The 19,207-nt window shown below is 40.3% G+C and overlaps 1 protein-coding gene and 3 non-coding genes across 4 annotated transcripts in view; 1 reads left to right on the top strand and 3 right to left on the bottom strand.

The window, feature by feature from the left end:
* The window catches only part of TRIM55 (tripartite motif containing 55), a 56,207-nt gene extending 52,316 nt beyond the window's left edge, over window positions 1–3,891 (bottom strand). The window contains exons 1-2 of the mRNA XM_064267763.1: window positions 2,141–3,891; window positions 1,455–1,627 (exon numbers count right to left, since the gene is read on the bottom strand). Of these exons, the coding sequence (XP_064123833.1) occupies window positions 1,455–1,627; window positions 2,141–2,308 (341 nt within the window). The 5' untranslated portion in view covers window positions 2,309–3,891. The remainder of the gene's footprint in view (window positions 1–1,454; window positions 1,628–2,140) is intronic.
* Window positions 3,892–17,557: 13,666 nt separating this feature from the next.
* Window positions 17,558–17,630, bottom strand: TRNAA-AGC (transfer RNA alanine (anticodon AGC)). The gene has a single exon. It is a non-coding gene; the product is annotated as a tRNA-Ala (tRNA).
* Window positions 17,631–18,359: 729 nt separating this feature from the next.
* TRNAY-GUA (transfer RNA tyrosine (anticodon GUA)) lies at window positions 18,360–18,453 on the bottom strand. The gene is made up of 2 exons: window positions 18,417–18,453; window positions 18,360–18,395 (listed from the first exon to the last, which is right to left on the bottom strand). It is a non-coding gene; the product is annotated as a tRNA-Tyr (tRNA).
* A 322-nt stretch (window positions 18,454–18,775) lies between these two features.
* On the top strand, window positions 18,776–18,848 carry TRNAR-ACG (transfer RNA arginine (anticodon ACG)). The gene has a single exon. It is a non-coding gene; the product is annotated as a tRNA-Arg (tRNA).
* Window positions 18,849–19,207: the final 359 nt, after the last annotated feature.

Raw genomic sequence — 19,207 nt, 5'->3', positions numbered from 1 at the left:
CAGTTAAGGTAAGGATGTGTCTTATAGTGTTTTTTTACTAATGCTACAAGTTTTAACATCTCCTCTTCTCCGAATTGTCTAATGATTACTGCTATTATTTCACAAGTTTCAAGCTCCCACTGTGGCAAGAAGCAAAACAGAATATTATTGCAATAAATAGAACATGTAAGAATATTTGTAGTGCTGCTAAATCTCCTGGCACCTAGGAAGCACCTCTTCTGTGATGGCACTGTACTAGGCACTGAAACAGTTGCTACATAAACTCCCTTAATAATTGGTTGGTGATTAGTTGGTTGGTTAATTTTCTTAAGAGGCAGTGTGTGTATTTGCAATTTTAAATAATGAAATACAATGAGATCAGATCTGTGAAACAACAACTTTCCTTCTCCAGAGACTTTGGAAGCAAGGGAAACAGCTGGCTCTTTGTCTCTGAAACATGTCATCAGCAATTATACTTCTTCCCAAACCCATCTATATCTTGGTACTACCTAATTTAGTTTTGAATCTTAAGCAGGAACTAATAGTCATAATAATTACAATAATTATATGTTAGATTTATAGAACTGCTTTTCTTCTAAGAGCGTATGGTTCTTACAGCCCAGCAGATGTTCTATAAATACATGTCCCCTAAAAAGAATCACTACAAGGTCATTTCTCGATGGTCTCAATATTGCCATCAAGCTTTGTGGACTGGACTGACCTAAATGTACAGTTGAAAAAGGCTTCTCACACCATGCCTTCCAGGAATAAGGCAATGTGGTTCAATGAATAAGAAGCCTTTTTTTTTTTTTTAATGGATGGATGTATCTACTCGTATCAATCAATCAACAGGTAAATGCCAAATATATGCAGTAAATACAATTTGGAGAATAGGAAACAACTTGAATCCCATCTTTTTCTTTTTCATCCACGACTCTAAACTTGATATCCTGAAGGGTCAGGACTATTTCTTGCTTTGCAACTTCCCATGGAGCCAATATGATTACTAACTAGGTTTGAGGATTTTGTTTTTATTGTTATCATCCAGTCAATTTAATGGTAAGACTGTCTGAAAGAGAAACTGGACTATTTTGGAAGTTGCCAGCGCTATTTCATTTTCTACAAAGTTTTGTACTAGAATTTTCCTGCTATTTAGAATCTGGAGCTATTGAAGACCTTAAGCTTACCCAAAAAGCTTAGGGGGCAGCATTATGCCTCTTTCAGTATCGCCACCTGGAATGGATTAGTGTTAATGAGTCACTTCATTCTCAAACTGATACAGAAGCTCTAGCACCAGCTCCTGTCTCCCTTCCCTCTCACCTCCCTTGGGAAGGACTGACTGGGGAAAATATTTTCCTACAGAACAATTCGTCTGTGACTGGTAAACAAGCACTCAGTGTAGCAACCCATTAAAACAAACAAGCAGATAAGCAAAAACAAGTGTCAAATGGGTCGGACACATCACCGAGTGTTACCTGGTAGACTCCTGCTTGTAGATGTCTATGATGTTTTCTACCAGCAGGTTCCTCTGAAGTCCATACACCCCATGTCTGTCCAAAACCACCTCATGTCTACAAGACGGACAACGGAACCGGCCCCCCGATGCGACAGTGGTGCCTCCTCTTGTGGGCAGGTACGGGTTAGAGGCCTGTTCTTGCCAAACAGGAAAAGAGGAGTTGAGTAACGCTGCAGGTAGCTTTCCTGAGACTTTTTCTCACTCACTGTTACTACAAACAACCTCAACTTCTCCTTTAAACTTGGCCATAAAATAATCCCTCAGGGCCTTATCAGCAGGTGGTCCTAAAACACAAGGCCAACATTTATTCACAGTCAATGGCAATGTAACATTTTTCATCCAGGACGCTCTTCCATCCAAGGTTTTCATAACTAAACATACCAGCCAGACATCCCAACATTCATGTCTTGGGCAGTAATTCATTTACCATTTTGAACCAGACTTCATGGTTTGACATAAAACTAGATTTGGGAGGATGGAGGAGGCTGAAGGCAAAGCACAAAGCAAATCATTTTAAAAAATTGGTTTTTCTTGAACATGAATTGCAACCTTTTCAAGCTTTCTAAAGGAATTCATCTCAATGTTAAGCACTTGATTCAGAGAGGAGGGAGTCTCTCCCACTCCCCAAATTCCAAACAAACCTACCTGGAAAATATCACTGGCACATTTCCTGCACAGGTTATGCTGACACGGGAGAATGACCACGGGCTTCGTGAACATCTCTAAGCAGATGGGACAGATGAGTTGCTTCTCCAAGTTATCCATGGTCTGCTGCTCTTTGGAGAAAGACTTGTAATTCAGAGAAGTACTCATCTCCTGGCCGTCGGTGTGCACTGCAGGAAAGGGTGCTCCGGACAGACTTCGGTAAGGGTTTCCTTGAAATAATTCCAAGGATTGTGTGATCAAGTGTTCTTTGCGTCTCTTTCGGTGGTGGACATTGTTTCAGGCCTTGCTTCAGACTGGGTGCCTGAGCTGTTTTTAGCAGCCAGGGGTCACGTGATGGTGACTGACTTGTCCATATAAGCCAGTGACAGGAAGATGGATTCTGACAGGTGACGGAGAACAGGAGTCAACATTCCTGCCCTAGGGAGTGAAGAGAGCGGGTGGGAAGGAGGATTTCAAACCTCATTTAGACAGGGGTTGTGAGGAGGAGGTCTGAGCTGACAGTTGTCAACAACAAATGCAAATATGCATGCCCACTAACCGAGCCATGGCCTCGGTGAGCACTCAATAAGAACTTGTTGACGGGTTTCTCCAGGAAGGGCAGACGGCAGCCCAAGAGTCTACTGTATCATGAGCGCCATCTCTGTCTTGAGTGTTTAGGAAGAGGGTCACCAAAAGTAACACAATAACACCTTTTCGCAGAAAGCAAAACATGTCTTGAAAATCATTACGCTGGCTTCACAAGAGTAATCATTTAAAAATTAGGATTTGCTTAATGTTAAATATTTCATCATTGCTAGGATTGTGGTCTGGGAAAAATTCCAATTTAAACGCTGATTTTGAATTTCTTCACTATAAAGGTATCCACACACACACAAAAAAAATTAACAACTGATGATATAATTATAAAAAAAAAGTTGTAGAGAAAAACTCTAGTATGTTCTTTTCTTTTCTACATTTCTCTCCCTCTTCTCTAACCCTCTAATCATCCTGTACCCCATCACCACAACCCCTACACACACCCAAAAACACAAAGAAAATCTGACAGCCTTAAAAAATTTTAATTTAGTTTGCAGCAGTGAAGTAGTAACTGGCACATGGATTAATAGACCCATTCTTTCATTTTGCCATATAGTGGGAACAGGTATCAGGGCCATTAACACCTGAAGTGAAAATGGAGTCCTGCTTCCATCCTCGTGTTTGAGCTGCTTCTAAAATACCTACACTCCTTTGAATTTGTCTCTTCCTCCAAGTAGACTTTTTTAAATGATAGTTTCCCTGGTCATTGCTGATATTTTACATTTGTTCTTGGATCATAACATCGATTCTGGAACTTGCCAAGAGGTTGTGAACCCACTGTTTAACAAATATACATTTTATTTAAAAATTTAAAATCTGATCAAAAGTGAAAAAGAAATCCATGCCTGTTTATCTGCAATAAGTTTGCTGCTTTATTTCTCCTTGATTTAAAAAACTTCAAACAATGAATACATTTTGTTAACATATCCCTGGTGTGCCCTTAATTACTAGTAAGGGCAGGTCACTGTGACTGGTTGTGTGTGGTTTTAGTGTTGTGTGACTGAAAGCTTATTGAAGAATCCAATAAGCTCTATTAACTAATAAGTTACATGGATTCATAAACATTTCAGTGGTCTTTAGAGAATTCTGTTATTCCTTTCAATATCTATTTAGCAACTACAGTGAAGAAGGGAATTGAAGTTTTTTTTTTTTTTTTTTTTACTGAGTTAATGCAGTTCACCTAGCCTAGTAGTTAATTGTGTTTATCACTACATGGACTATAGAGGTCTCAGTGTAATATGTGAGATATTTTCTAGAAAAGATAAAGTTTCTAATGTAAAAACAGTTTACAATCTGAAGAAAACTGCTCAAGCTAAAAATATACATTGTAGCAAGCCTGTTATTATAGGACAAATTCATTCCTTTAAATAATATTCATTGAGCATGTATTATGTGTCACCATTGTGCTAAGTTCTGGGAGTTAAAAGATGAGCAAGACACAGGTCATTGTCCTCAAGTTGCTCAGTCTAATAGTAGAGATAAGATATGCATTTATAGAACCACAGCACAAAGCAAAATGTGATAAAGAACCACAGAATTTCAGAGTTGGAGGAATCAAGAGGGCTTCATGGTGGGGGTGGCATTGGAACTAATTCACTGAGGAACTTAGACGAAAGGACATGTAGTTAGGTGGGGCTTAGCTAAAGCTTTCCTAAAGAAGGGACAGAAGCTAAGACATGGAGACAGAAGAGTGTAGGGAATGTTCAGAGTACATGGTGGCTTGGGCTGGAGTGCAGGTTACACTGTTGGTGCATTGGCAGGCCATGAATGCTGGGCTAAAGGATTTTTAACACTTAATAAATTAAGCAACAGAAAGTCATTAAAAGTTTTTCACAGGGATGTTCCCATAAGAGCTGTGTGTTTAATCAATCTACAGTGGTGGCTGGGAGAGATTAGAGTGGGATGACCTGGCTAAAGACCAGATGGGAGGCAGTTGCCAATAATCCAGGTGAGAGGTCACGAAGCCCTGGCACAGGACAATGGCAGTGAGGAAGGAGAAGAAGAAATAGACTCTGAGGCTGCTATGAAAGTGGAATCCTCAGTAATGACTCATGCCTTGAGTCTGAGCAAGCATCGATGATGCAGTGAGAAGACTACACAATGAGTCAGGAGACAGGCCTCCGTCCAGATTCTAGTCTACCTCGCTTGTGGTCTTAGGAAAGTGACTTCACCTATCTGGATTTCAGTTCTTTCATGTAAAAGTGAGTGAGGTTCATAACCTAATTGAGCAGTGTTTATAGGGGGGGAAAAACTCTGTAAAGGTGTTAATTTTTACACTGAGAACCCCCAATTCAATTACTTGATGTACAGTGGTTTGCTATCCTCTTCCCCTTTTCTCTCCACTCCTTCTTGCTCTCTGCTTTTCACTTTTTCTTAAAACTTGCCCCCGGAGTTTATACAGGAAACCAGCAAGAATGACCTGATGATCTCTCCCATAGCAATAAGAGCCAAGCTGATGAATAACATCCACCTTCCTCTCCTCATCCTCTTTTCCCCATGCCTTGCCCCTCCCCACTCTCAGAGACCAGCAATCGATGGGGTGAGTGTATGTTAGGAGTGGGACATGGAAACACCGATCTGTTCTAGAGAGGAATCAGAAAATATTTAGTCCACCCAAGTCATTCAGACGATCCAGAATATTGGAAAAATTCTGGAGTTGAATCAGAATACAAGTCATCTTCAAGGCCCTGAGATTTTGGAGTGAATCCAAGACTCCACAGTGACATGAAAACCAGCTGAGTCTTCTGAAGGTATCCTAGACTGTATAAGAGTGGTGTATGACTTTCTCCCCTTCTGCTACTCTCACCCCACCACACACACTCAGACAGGGGAGTTGAAACCAATCAGTAGTGATTACACAGGGGGCTGCTTTAGTTGGAAGCCCCAGTCATCTTCATACCGAAGTCCCACTAGACTGGGGCAGGAGTATATTTAGACACATTGAAAACCAGAGCAAAGCCACCCCTGCTCTCACTCCCTCTGGCAGTTTCATAATCCCCCAGGTAAGTCAGGGAAAACAAAATGGGTTCATAAAAACCTGGACTTGGTCCTAAGGGTTGACAGCAGAAAGAAAATACTTTTGACCTCTTTCAACCTCCAGCTGCGGGCCAAATGCAGTCAGGCTTTAGAGGCCAGAGCATAGGAGTGAAATGTAGAGCTCAGTGTGATCTTCATCTCAAGAAGGAGAAAAAGGGATTCTAAAGTCAAAAGTACTACCACAGCTGAAATAAACATGTACTAAGTACCAATTACTTCTTATGATAGCTCCCTGTATTATTACCTCCACTGAGCCAAGTATGGCTCAGCAAAGTTAAGCAGTTATTCATGGTCATTTGGCTACTAAATTGTGAAGCTAATTCAGAGACACATCTTTTGACTACAGAGCCCATGGCTTTGTCCACTAAGCAGAGAAGGGAGATAAATGTTGTAGAAAACAGGTATAGACAGAGTAAATGAAACCAGAAGTTTGTTCTCTGAAAAGATCAATAAAATTGACAAACCTTTAGCTAGACTGACAAAGGAAAAAACAAAGAAGAAACAAATAAATCAGAAATGAAAGTTAGGACTATCAACCTTACAGAAATAAGAAGGATTATAATAGAACACTATGAACAATTGTACATCAATAAATTATATAACTTAGATGAAATCGAAAAATTTTTAGAAACACGAATTACCTAAACTGACTCAAGAAGAAACAGAAAATCTCAACAGACCTATGACAAGTAAAGAGAATGAATCAGTAATCGAAAATTCCCAACAACAAAAAGTCCAGACCAGATGCTTTACTGGGGATTTCTAGCAAACATTTAAATAAGAATTAACACCAATGCTTCTAAAAGTCTTCCAAAAAACAGAAGAGGACAGAACACATTTTAATTCATACTATGAGGCCAGCATTACCCTGATCCCAAAGCCAGATAAAGGTACCACAAAAAAAGAAAACTGCAGACCAATATCCCTTATGAATATAGTGAATATAGGTATAAAAATTCTCAACAAAATATAAGTAAATTGAATTTAACAGCACTGTAAAAGAATAATACACCATGACTAAGTGGGATTTATCTCAGGGATACAAAAATAGTTCAACATAAAGAGCAGCAATAAATGTAATACAATACACTAATAGAATGAAAGAAAAAACCAATGTGATCATCTCAACTGATTCATAAAAGGCATTTCACAAACTGCAATGCCTTTTTATGATTAAAAAAAAAAAACACTCAATAAACTAGGAATAGAAGGGAACTTCCTCAACATGATAAAGGGCATTTATGAAAAACTCACAACTAGTATTATACTCAATGGTGAAAGACTGAAATATTCCCTCTAAGATCAGGAACAAGACAAAGATGTCTGCTCTCACCACTGCTATTCAACATTGTACTGGATGTTCTAGCCAGAGCAATTAGGCTAGGGAGGGAGAAAAAGAGGGAGAGGAGGAAGGGAGGGAGGGAAGGAAGGAAAAAAGGAAGGAAGAAAAGGTACTTAAATTTGAAAGGAAGAAGTAAAACTCTCTATTTGCAGATGACATGAAAGCTACTAGAGCTAATAAATGAATTCAGAAAAGTTGCAGACTACACCTAAGAACAACATATAACAATCAGTTGTGTTTCTATACACTAACAATGAAAAATCTGTAAAGGACGTTAACAAATGAATTCCATTTACAATAGCATCTAAAAGAATAAAGTATCTAGGGACAAATTTAACCAGAGAGGTGAAAGACTTGTATATACACCGAACACCATAAAACATCGCTGAAAGAAATTAAAGGAAATCTAAATAAATGAGAAAACATCCCATGTTCACAGACTCAAAGACAATATTATTAAGATGTCACTACTACCCAAAGCGATCTACAGATTCAACACAACCCCTATCAAATTTCAACAACCTTTTTTTGTAAAGCCAATCCTCATATTTGTATAGGAAAAAAAAAATGTTTGGAACTGCAAGAGACTTTTTTTTTTTTCTGAATAGTCAAAACAATCTTTAAAAACAATACATTTGGAGGACTCACACTTCCAGATTTCAAAACTTTCTAAACAAAGCTATGATTATCAAAACAGCGTGGTACTGGCATTAGGATAGACATACGGAAAAATGCAACAGAATTGAAAGGCCAGAAAAAACACATACATCTATGGTCAATTGATTTTTGACAAGACTGTTAAGTCCATTCAATGCGCAAAGAATAGTTTCTTCAATAAATGGTATGTGACAACTGGATTTCCACATGTGATAGAATGAAGTTGGACCCATCTTTCACATCATACACAAAAATTAACTCAAAATGATCAATGACCTAAATATAAGAACTAAGACAATAAAGCTCTTAGAAGAAAACATAGGGGTAAATCTTCTTGAGTTTGGTTTTGACAATGGATTCTTAGATATGACACCAAAAGCATAAGAAACAAAAGAAAATATAGATAAATTGCACTTAAAATTAAAAACTTTTGTGCATCAAAGGACATAACCAAGAAAGTAAAAAGACAACTTACACAGTGGCAGAAAATATTTGCAAATAACATATCTGATAAGGGCTTAACATCCAGAGTATATAAAGAACTCCTATAACTCAACAACTAACAAACAACATAGTTAAAAAATGGGAAAAGAACTTGAACAGACATTTCTCCAAAGAGGATATACAAATGGCCAAGAAGCACAGGAAATGATGCTCAACATCATTAGTCATTAGGGAAATGCAAACTCAAACCACAACGAGGTACCACTTCACAAGCACTAGGATGGCAATGATCAAAAAAAAAAAAAAGTAAAATAATGAATGTTGGTAAGGATGTGGAGAAATTGCAATCCTTGTGCATTTTAGGTGGAAAAGTAAAATGGGTGTAGCCTCTGTGGAAAACAGTTTGGCAGTTCCTCAAAAAGTTAAACATAAAATTACCGTATGACTCAGAAATTCCACTCCTAGGCATATACTCAAAAGACCTGAAAGCAAGGACTCAAACAGGTATTTGTGCACCAATGTTGACAGCAGCATTATTCACAATAGCCAAAAGGTGGAAACAACCCAAGTGTCCATCAACGGATGACTGGATAAATACAAAATGTGGTATATATGTACAACGGAATAGAGGTTACCAGGTGCTGGAGGCGGAATGAGGAGTTATTGCTTAATTGGTACAGAATTTGCTTGGTATGAGGAAAAACTTCTGTAAGTAGATAGCAATGATGATTACACAGCACTGTAGATGTAATTAATCCCACTGAATTTTACAGTTAGAAATTGTTAAAGTGACAAATTTTAGGTCATACAGATTTTACTACAAAATTTTAAAGAGAGAGAGAAAGAAATGGACTTACTTGAAAAGCACTTAACAGAAGTTAACACTGTGGTATTTCTTTCATTAGATAGTTTGCAAACTTCTGGCTGAATGCTTTTTTCATCTTAATAATTACTCCTTCTTCAAATCTGTTGTTCATACATTTTATTTCATCATAAAGATTTCTGAGAAAACGTTGGAAAACAAACATATTGTTCTTTCCTCTGAGCATTTCTTGGCATACCGGTAATTCACATATCAGAAATAAACAGTCATGATTCCAACAAGTAGCAGATACTTTAGTCTAATGCTTCTCCCTGCCCCGACGTGTTTATCAGTTTGGGACTCTCGTGTTGCTGTAATGCTGGAAGCCATGCTACCAGTATTCACATACCAGCAGGGTCACCCATGGTGGACAGGTTTCAGCTGAGCTTCCAGACTAAGATGAGGAAGAAGGACCCGGCCGTCTACTTCTGAAAAGAATTAGCCAGTGAAGAGCTTATGAATAGCAGCAGCACATTGTGTGATACAGTGTTGTAAGATGAGCCCCCCAGGCGAGAAGGCACTCAAAAGACTACTGGGGAAGAGCTGCCTCTTTAGAGTCGACCTAAATGACCTGGATGGAGTAAAGCTTTCAGGACCTTCATTTGCTGATTTGGCAAGACTCAAAATAAGAAGAAACAGCTGTAAACATCCACTAATAATCGGAAGGTGGAATGTGTAAAGTATGAATCTAGGAAAATTGGAAATCGCCAAAAAATGAAATGGAATGCTTAAATATCAAAATCCTAGGCATCAGTGAGCTGAAATAACTTGTATTGGCCATTTTGAATTGGACAATCATGTGGTCTACCATGCCAGGAAAGACAACTTGAAAAGGAATGGCACCGTATTCATGGTCAAAAAGAACATTTCAAGATTTATCCTGAAGTACAATGGTGTCAGTGATAGGATAATATCCATATGCCTACAAGGAAGACCAGCTAATGAGACTGTTATTCAAATTTACACACCAACCACTAAGGCCAAAGATGAAGAAATTGAAGATTTTTACCAACTTCTGCTGTCTGAAATTGATTGAACTTGTAATCAGGATGCATTGATAATTAATGGTGACTGGAATGCAAAAGTTGGAAACAAAGAAGAAGGATTGGTAGTTGGGAAATATGGCCTTTGTAATAGAAATGATGCTGGAGATCGCATGATTGAATTTTGCAAGACCAACGACTTCTTCATTGCAAATACATTTTTTCACCAACATAAACAGTGACTGTACACGTGCACCTGGCCAGATGGAATACACAGGAATCAAATCAACTACATCTGTGGAACGAGACGATGGAAAAGCTCAATATCATAAGTCAGAACAAGGCCAGGGGCTGACTGGGGAACAGACCATCAATTGATCATATGCAAGTTCAAGTTGAAAATGAAGAAAATTGGAACAAACCCACAAAAGCCAAAGTACAACCTTGAGTGTATGCCACCTGAATTTAGAGACCATCTTAAGAATAGATTTGATGCATTGAACAGTAATGACCAAAGACCAGACAAGCTCTGGAATGACATCAAGGACATCATACACGAAGAAGGCGAAAGGTCATTAAAAAGACAGGGAAGAAAGAAAAGACCAAAACGGATGTCAGAAGAGACTCTGAAACTTGCTCTCGAACGTTGAGTAGCTAAAGCAAAGGGAAGAAATGAAACTGAACAGAAGACTCCAAAGGGCGGTTTGAGAAGACAAAGTATTATAATGACAGGTGCAAAGAGCTGGAGATAGAAAACCAAAAGAGAAGAACACGCTTGGCACTTCTCAAGCTGAAAGAACTAAAGAAAAAATACAAGCCTCGAGTTGCAATAGTGAAGGATTCTGTGGGGAAAATATCAAACAATGCAGGAGGCATCAAAAGAAGATAGAAGGAATACACAGAGTCATTATACCAAAAACAACTGGTGAATGATCAACCATTTCAGGAGGTAGCATATGATCAGGAACTGATAGTACTGAAGGAAGAAGTCCAACCTGCTCTGAAGGCATTGGCGAAAAACAAGGCTCCAGGAATTGATGGAATTATCAACTGAGACTTTCCAACAAACGGATGCGGCACTAGAAGTGCTCACTTGTCTATCCCAAGAACTTTGGAACACAGCTACCTGGCCAACTGACTAGAAGAGATCCATATTTATGTTTATTCCCAAGAAGGTGATCCAATTGAATGCGGAAATTATCAAACAATATCATTAATATCACATGCAAATAAAATTTTGCTGAAGATCATTCAAAAGTGGCTGTAGCATGGAATTGCCAGAAATTCAAGCTGGATTCAGAAGACTACGTGCAACCAGGGATGTCATTGCTGATGTCAGACGGATCCTGGCTGAAAGCAGAGAATACCAGAAAGATGTTTACCTATGTTTTATTGACTATGCAAAGGCATTCAACTGCGTGGATCATAACAAATTATTGATAACATTGCGAAGAATGGAAATTCTAGAACATTTAACTGTGCTTATGTGGAACTTGTATATGGACCCACACACAGTTGTTTGAAAAGAACAAGGGGATACTGCTTGGTTTAAAGTCAGCAAAGGTGTGTGTCAGGGTTGTATCCTTTCACCATACCTATTCAATCTGTACGGTGAGCAAATAATCCAAGAAGCCGGACTCTATGAAGAAGAGCAGGGCATCAAGATTGGAGGAATATGCATTAACAACCTGCGTTATGCAGATGACACAGCCTTGCTTGCTGAAAGTGAAGAGGACTTAAGGCACTTACTGATGAAGATCAAAGAACACAGCCTTCAGTATGGATTGCAGCTCAACATAAAGAAAACAAAAATCCTCACAACTGGACCAATAAGCAACATCACGATAAACGGAGAAATGACTGAAGTTGTCAAGGATTTCATTTTACTTGGATCCACAATCAACACCCATGGAAGCAGCAGTCAAGAAATCCAAAGAAGCACTGCATTGGGCAAATCTGCTGCAAAAGATGTCTTTAAAGAGTTGAAAAGCAAAGATGTCACCCTGAGGACTAAGGTGCACCTGACCCAAGCCATGGTGTTTTCAATTGCCTCATATGCATGCAAAAGCTGGACAATGAATAAAGAAGAGTGAAGAAGAATTGACGCCTTTGAATTGTGGTGTTGGAGAAGAATATTGAATACACCATGGACTGCCAAAAGAACAAACAAACCTGTCTTGGAAGAGGTACAACCAGAATACTCCTTAGAAGCAAGAATGAAGAGACTACATCTCACATACTTTGGACATGTTATCAGGAGGGACCAGTTCCTGGAAAAGGACATCATGCTTGGTAAAGTAGAGGGTCAGCGAAAAGAGGAAGACCCTGAATGAGATGGACTGACACACCAGCTGCAACAATGGGCTCCTGCATAAGCCCGATTGTGAGGATGGTGTAGGACTGGGCAGCTGTACTTGGGGTCGCTGAGCCGGAACCGACTTGGTGGCGTGCCAACTCGGCAGCATCTAACAACAAAGCTTTCCCAATGCCCATGACTGAACACCTTACCTGATTTACAGACCTTCCCTGATTCCAGTCTCATCACACAAAACCCCCTCCCCACCGTCACCCCTGCCTCCTAACTGATTTCTGTGAATTGACGCTTGCCTTCTGCAGTCCATTTTCCATGTGCTACTTCCTATTTAAATCCTTTTAACGGCCCCATTATCCTTAGGATGAAGGAATTAATCCTCTCTGTGGTCCCTATGAGTTGGAATGGACTTGAGAGTAAAGGGTTTGGTTTGGTTTGGTGGTCCCTAAGGCGTGACATGATCTAGCCCCTGCTCACGTCTCTCACTTGCCCTGTCCAACAGAAATACAGTGCAAGCCACAAATATGAGCCATGTATATTATTTTACGTTTCCTGGTAGCCACATAAAAAACATAAAAAGGAAAAGAAAAAATAATTGTATTAGTATATTTTATTTAACCCCCAAATATCTAAAATATTATCATTTTAACATGTAATTAATATGAAAGATTATTAAAATCTGTGAATAGAGACAGTTTTACTTCTTCCACTCCAATCTGGAGGTCTTTTATTTCTTGTTTCTTGCTTATTGCACTGGCTAGGAAGTCCTGTGCGATCCTAACTGGAAGTGTGCAAATGGACATCCTTGACTCATTCTGTATTTTAGAAGGAATGCATATCATCTTTTACTGTTAAGTATAATGTTAGCTCTTATCTTTTTCACCGATACCCTTGATCAGGTTTAAAAAGTTCCCTTCCATTGCAAGTTTGCTGACAGTTTTTAAAATCAGGAATGGATGCTGAATTTTATCAAATGCTTTTTCTGCACCTACTGAGATGATCATATGGTTTTTGTTCTTTTAACTGTTAATATAGTAAGTGATGTTGTTTGGTTTTTGAATGTTGAACCAGTCTTATATTTCTGGGATAAACTCTGCTTGGTTATGACACATTTTCGTTTTTATATGTTGTTGGATTCAGTTGGCTAAAATTTTGCTGAAAATGTTTGGATCTATGTTCATGAGGAATATTGTCTGCAGTTTTCTTTTCTGACAATGTCTTTGCCTGGTTTGGGCATCAGGATAATTCTGGCCTTACAGACTGCATTGGGTAGTACTCCCTCCTCTTCAGTTTTCTGGAAGACTTTGTGTATAATTGATATTTCTTCCTTAAATGTTTGGTAGAACTTGCCAGTGAAGTCATCTGATTCTGGCATTTTTCTTTACAAGCGAATTAAGTTAATATATATAAAGTGCCTAGGACTATGCTTGGATTGTAGGAATTGCTCAGTAGATGTCAGCTGTAAATTTTTTTTTTAAGATCACATATATTTCTAATTGGAAAATAAGTTTACTGCAGAAAACTCAGAAAATTTTTTTAAATTAAGGAAACAGTAATCCTACTATCTAAGGATCACTGCTGTTAATATTTTAATTAATTTTCCAGTCTTTTCTATAGATAACTTGTTTGCTTATATTGTTATTGTTTATATTGCTCTGAACCTACTTTACTCACTTAGCATTTGCTTATTAACACTTCCCATGTCTATAAAAGTTCATAATATAATTTCCAAACCCCCCTCAAAATATATAATTTCAGTGGCTATATATATTCTATTGTATGGTTGTACTAGATTCAACCATCTTCTTATATTCTTAAGCTCATTCTTTCTACTTTTCCTGCATCTCCTTTCTGCACTTTCAAGTATCTTTATACAAACACACATATAACTCTTAGAACAGTCCCTGTAGAGCTTCTTCCCTTTCTGGTATGCTCACTAGGCCTCGGTGCTGAAATGTATCCCAATCTTTGCAGCTTGCTAGGAAAATGACTCCTTATTTTTAGTGGTGAGAGGAAAGGGAAAGAAACTGGAGTGAAAGGGGGGCAACTAACACTCCTAGGTCTCATCCTCCTACCGTGCAAGTTGAGAACATTTATTACAGTGGACCTGAAATGTATGTTGTTGGCACTGGTACCTGTCCATTGCTCCCTGACAAAATGGCCTCTCTCTCACCTTCACAGACACCTGCTCCAAATGCAGTCTGTTCCTTAAATAGCCTATCACCAGGGCCATCCAAGTGGGCCTGCCTACTCTTCTCCACAGAAGGAATTCTCCAATTATCAAAACTCCTCTCCAGTCTTTGAAACACTTTCCACAAGGAGAGGGTGTCAGGCCCTCTCACAAAAGCTGACTGTACATCTCTTCCTAACTCCACCTGGCTTCCCCCAACCTACACTTCCCTTCCCCTCTGCTTATGTTGCCTACCTCCAGAAAATTCTCTTCCCCTCCTTTCCTCTCATTCCTTCAATCCCACCTCGTTCAGCATTTGCTCAACTAATTCTTGCAGGACCTTCGGGTTCTAGGATGCCCAGATTTGGTGACCAATTTCAACCTTGTTCATTGTGGTTCTTTTCTCCTCTTCCCCAGATGGTAATTTCTGTTCACATAGGAATTCTTCTGCTATTCCAGTTCTCTCCTACCTTACTGCCATTACTTAGCAAGCCCTGAGAAGATCTGTACCATTCCCTTACTTCCTAAAACCCCAATAAAAAGCTAAATACAATTTAATTCTGACTGAATATAATAATGTATTTATGAAAAAATAACTAGGCTTCATTTTGGTATCTTATGTATAAACTAATAAGCACTCCTTCTCACTAGGCTATTCCATTTGTTCATACTTACTGTACAGTAGCAAAAATTCAGCTCATTATTATTGTTCATTAGAAGTCTTTAATAAGCCACCTCTTTTTTCCTTCCTTCATTCCTTCTACACTGATAACAACTGTTTATTGTGTGTTTATTATCTGCCAGGCTTTGTACTAAGTGCTGTACAAGTTACATCTTAATTAAAAATAGGCCTTATTATTATAAGCTGTATTTTCCACACAAGGAAACTGAAGCATCAGGCTGTCAAGCAGTTGGCCCAAGGTCACACAGCTAGCAAGTCGCAAAGCCAAGAAAGGCCATCATCAGGTTTCACAGCCCACAGGAGTGAACCACTATCCAATACTGTCTCTTGACTTACAATTTTAATTTTTTATGTGAATTCCATTCCCCACTTGGTTGCTGACCCTGAGATGTTCCTTCAGTTCTAACCCAGCTCACTTGCCCCAAAACGTGTTCTGCTCCTGGGTTTTTGGTACATACCCATTTTCCAGTCTTTGGGTCACTTCCTGTTTCACTGCTACCTACTCCCCTCATCTAGCTAGATCACCCATAACTCCAAATCAGAAATTTGGACATGTCATCAGATAAAATTTTTTTTCCTACTTTTTGTTTTCACAAAAATTATGATGAAATGTTGTAAGTGAATCACAAACATTTCAGTTAAAAAAAAAAACAAAACAGTTAAGAGACTATTAAAACGAGGTAAAAATGGAGACGGTTCTCCCCTCCCCCCTCCATGAAAGATATACCAATAGGCCATCATAAGTTGTACACATTGGTAACAAAAATGTACAGGTTGTCTGTTGTTGTTGTTAGGTGCTGTTGAGTTGGTTCTGACTCACAGCAACCCTGTGTAACAGAAAGAAACACTGCCCAGTCCTGCACCACCCTCACAATCTTGCTACATTTGAGCCCATTGTTCCAGCCACTATGTCATTCCATCTCCTTGAAAGTCTTCCTCTTTTTCACTGACCCTCTATTTACCAAGCATAGTGTCCTTCTCCAGGGACTAGTCTCTCCTGATAACATGCCCAAAGTACGTGAGGTGAAGTCTCACCATTCTCACTTCCAAGGAGCATTCTGGCTGTACTTCTTCCAAGACAGATTTGTTCATTCTTCTGGCAATCCATGGTACACTCAATATTTTTCACTAACACCATAATTCGAAGGCATCAATTCATCTTTGGTCTTCCTTATTCATTGTCCAGCTTTCGCATGCATATGATGCAAATGAAAATATCATGGCTTGAGTCAGGCCCACTTGAGTCTTCAAAGTGACATCCTCGCTTTTCAACACTTTAAAGACGTCTTTTGCAGCAGATTTGCCCAATGCAATACGTCCTTTGCCTTCTTGACTGCTGCTTCCATGGGTGTTGTGGATCCAAGTAAAATGAAATCCTGGACAACTTATCTAGGACCCTAAAATGGACATGGGGGGAAAGAATTATCATTTGTGAGTTGTAATTCTCAAATAAGGTAATAATTCTGCCTTTGTCTGGAAGGTTTGTGCTTTTAAAATGGAAGCATGACTTCATTAGCCTTTTTGTGATCCTATCTTTTTTATTCTAGAAAATTAGGATCAATAATTACCAGAAAAAATGTGTGTGTGTTCCTTTCAATCTCTGAATCTTTTGGGTGTGTGTGGGTTTGGTCTTGATTGCTCGTTCTGTAACAAAATAGACTATTCTCAGGGGCGCGTTCCCACCAGTTGATTTCCTTCTCACTGCTAGTCTCTAACTCTCCATAGTTACTTCTCAGGAGGAAAGCGGCATTAGAAAATAGAGCCCTTCCCAAAAGCAAGCTCCTGGTTCTAGGGCATTTCTCCGCCTCACCACTGGTGCCTTATTTTCCTAATCCTATCCACTTTTTTTTTTTATCCACTCAGGATGTGTCCAGAGCGGGGACCCCACTGTACGCAGCTGAGATGAAGCAAAACAGTTCCCGCTTTCTCGGCCCTGCATAAGTTTAAAGTAGCATTCTTTTCCTGGCCCTCTGTTTTTTTTGTTTTGTTTTTTTTTTCTGATCCGTTGGTTTCCCCTAGCTCTGGGCAACTTAGTCTTAGTCCTGGTAACTGCAGGCATCAATCAAAATTACGAGTAAGAATGGTGGTAACAGGTTTGACAGAGCAACTTGTCGCCATTTTCAGAGAGAGGGGGTAAAAAAACAAAAACAAAAAACTTCCTTAACTGCCCAAAGTTATAAAGGTAAAGTGTTAGCACCCATTATCCCGTCTCAGGGGAGTTCTACAGAGCGGTAATGTCCCACCCCATCACTCGGTGGCCTGCTGAGTTAAAGAGCTCTAAAGCAAAACAGGTGAGAATCGAAAGAGAAACAAACGCCAGTAAGGAGAAAAACTGGAGGATGCGGGCATCGATCCCGCTACCTCTCGCATGCTAAGCGAGCGCTCTACCATTTGAGCTAATCCCCCACCACTGGGCAGGCCTTCTTATCTGTTCCTCTAAAGAAGGGTCAGAGCAGCTAACGACAAGAAAAACTTATATACTCATGAAGGCACCCTGGCTCTTGCCTCACAGCTGAAACCAAACTAGCAAAATAAACCCAGCTCTCCTTCGAGCCGGAATCGAACCCACGACCTAGGGATAGTCGCAGACACGCGCCCTACAGCCCTCCGCTCTACCAGCTGAACGGTCCAAGGGAGACCGTAGAGCTACCTACTCGTCTTCAAAACTTTGAGACATTTTCGAAGCTTGGAGCGTTCTTCATATTCTCTTCCTCATTCCCAAATTCCTGGGGCGCACGACCCCGCCTCTCGCGGACCTCCCCCTTCTTCCCCCACTCACGGCAGCCAGGGCGCGCGCTCCTGTCGCCGACCCTGCCCAGGGCTCTGAGGGGAAGCGCGGGCGGCGCGCCTAGCCAGGCCCACTGAGGTATCGGGTCTGTTCCGGTAACCGTTCACCTTTTTGTGGCTCACGACGTTCAGGGAAGCGCAAAAGACAGTTTAGAAACACGCCGTGACCCACAGGCCGCCCCGCGAAGCGCAGACTCGCTTGGAATCTACTCAAGCACGTCTCCGCTTTGAGGAATCCCAGAAGATTTCAAAAGAGGGATTCCACAGGCCAAAACTGGAACCAAAGTACAAGAACTCCTCTCGCTTGTTGGAATGTAATTTAATAACACAGGAAAGGAAGAAAACATCTCCTTCGAGCCGGAATCGAACCAGCGACCTAAGGATTTCTGCTCTTTGGGGATTAAGCTACAGTCCTCCGCTCTACCAGCTGAGCTATCGAAGGGACAAAGAAACGGCCTGCGCCCTCTGGGTTTGAACATGTAAAAGCCAGAATGCGTTTGACGGTTAGCCACAGATTAAAATGAGCATGCGTAATCTCAGGAGCAAGGGGGGAGAGGAGTCTGAGTACTGTTTACGCATGCTCAGAAGCGCAGAGACGCACGCATATATCCACCGACCACCCACGTTTCTGGCCCGCGCGAGTCTGACTGACTTGGGAAAGGGGTTCCAACCCAGGGTACAGGCGAAGACCTCACACCCCCACATTCCTTTCGTACTTGCCCTAAAACTGTTGTTGAATATCCCCTCATCTCACGTTGTGTCTAGGGCCAGTGGCGCAATGGATAACGCGTCTGACTACGGATCAGAAGATTGTAGGTTCGACTCCTTCCTGGCTCGGTCTTTTATCACCTTAAACCCACTGAAAATCAGAAATTACTACATCTCAATTATCCAAACCACAAATGCCAAGGGTAATTTAGATTTCTGCAATGACCGTCCACACTTAACACTCAGGAAGCCGTCGTGCACCTCTGCCGTCGCTGTCCTGCAACGTTTTCCAGTCCCGCCCCTTGAACTTCCGAGGTGGTGAGAGAACGCCCCGAATACAAACGTGAGGGCTTTTAGCGTGCCCGCGTCTTCACGGGAGCCCAGCGCCAGCGCCGCGAGGTGAGGGGCTGCGGGAAAGCCGAAGGAAATTGGAAACCAACTGCTCGGTAATTTAGGAGTGAAAGAGATAGGAAAACCCCTTTAGGAAG

The sequence above is a fragment of the Loxodonta africana genome, chromosome 14, assembly GCF_030014295.1.
Source record: "Loxodonta africana isolate mLoxAfr1 chromosome 14, mLoxAfr1.hap2, whole genome shotgun sequence".
Taxonomy (NCBI): domain Eukaryota; kingdom Metazoa; phylum Chordata; class Mammalia; order Proboscidea; family Elephantidae; genus Loxodonta; species Loxodonta africana.
This window is presented reverse-complemented; position numbering and strand designations above follow the sequence as displayed.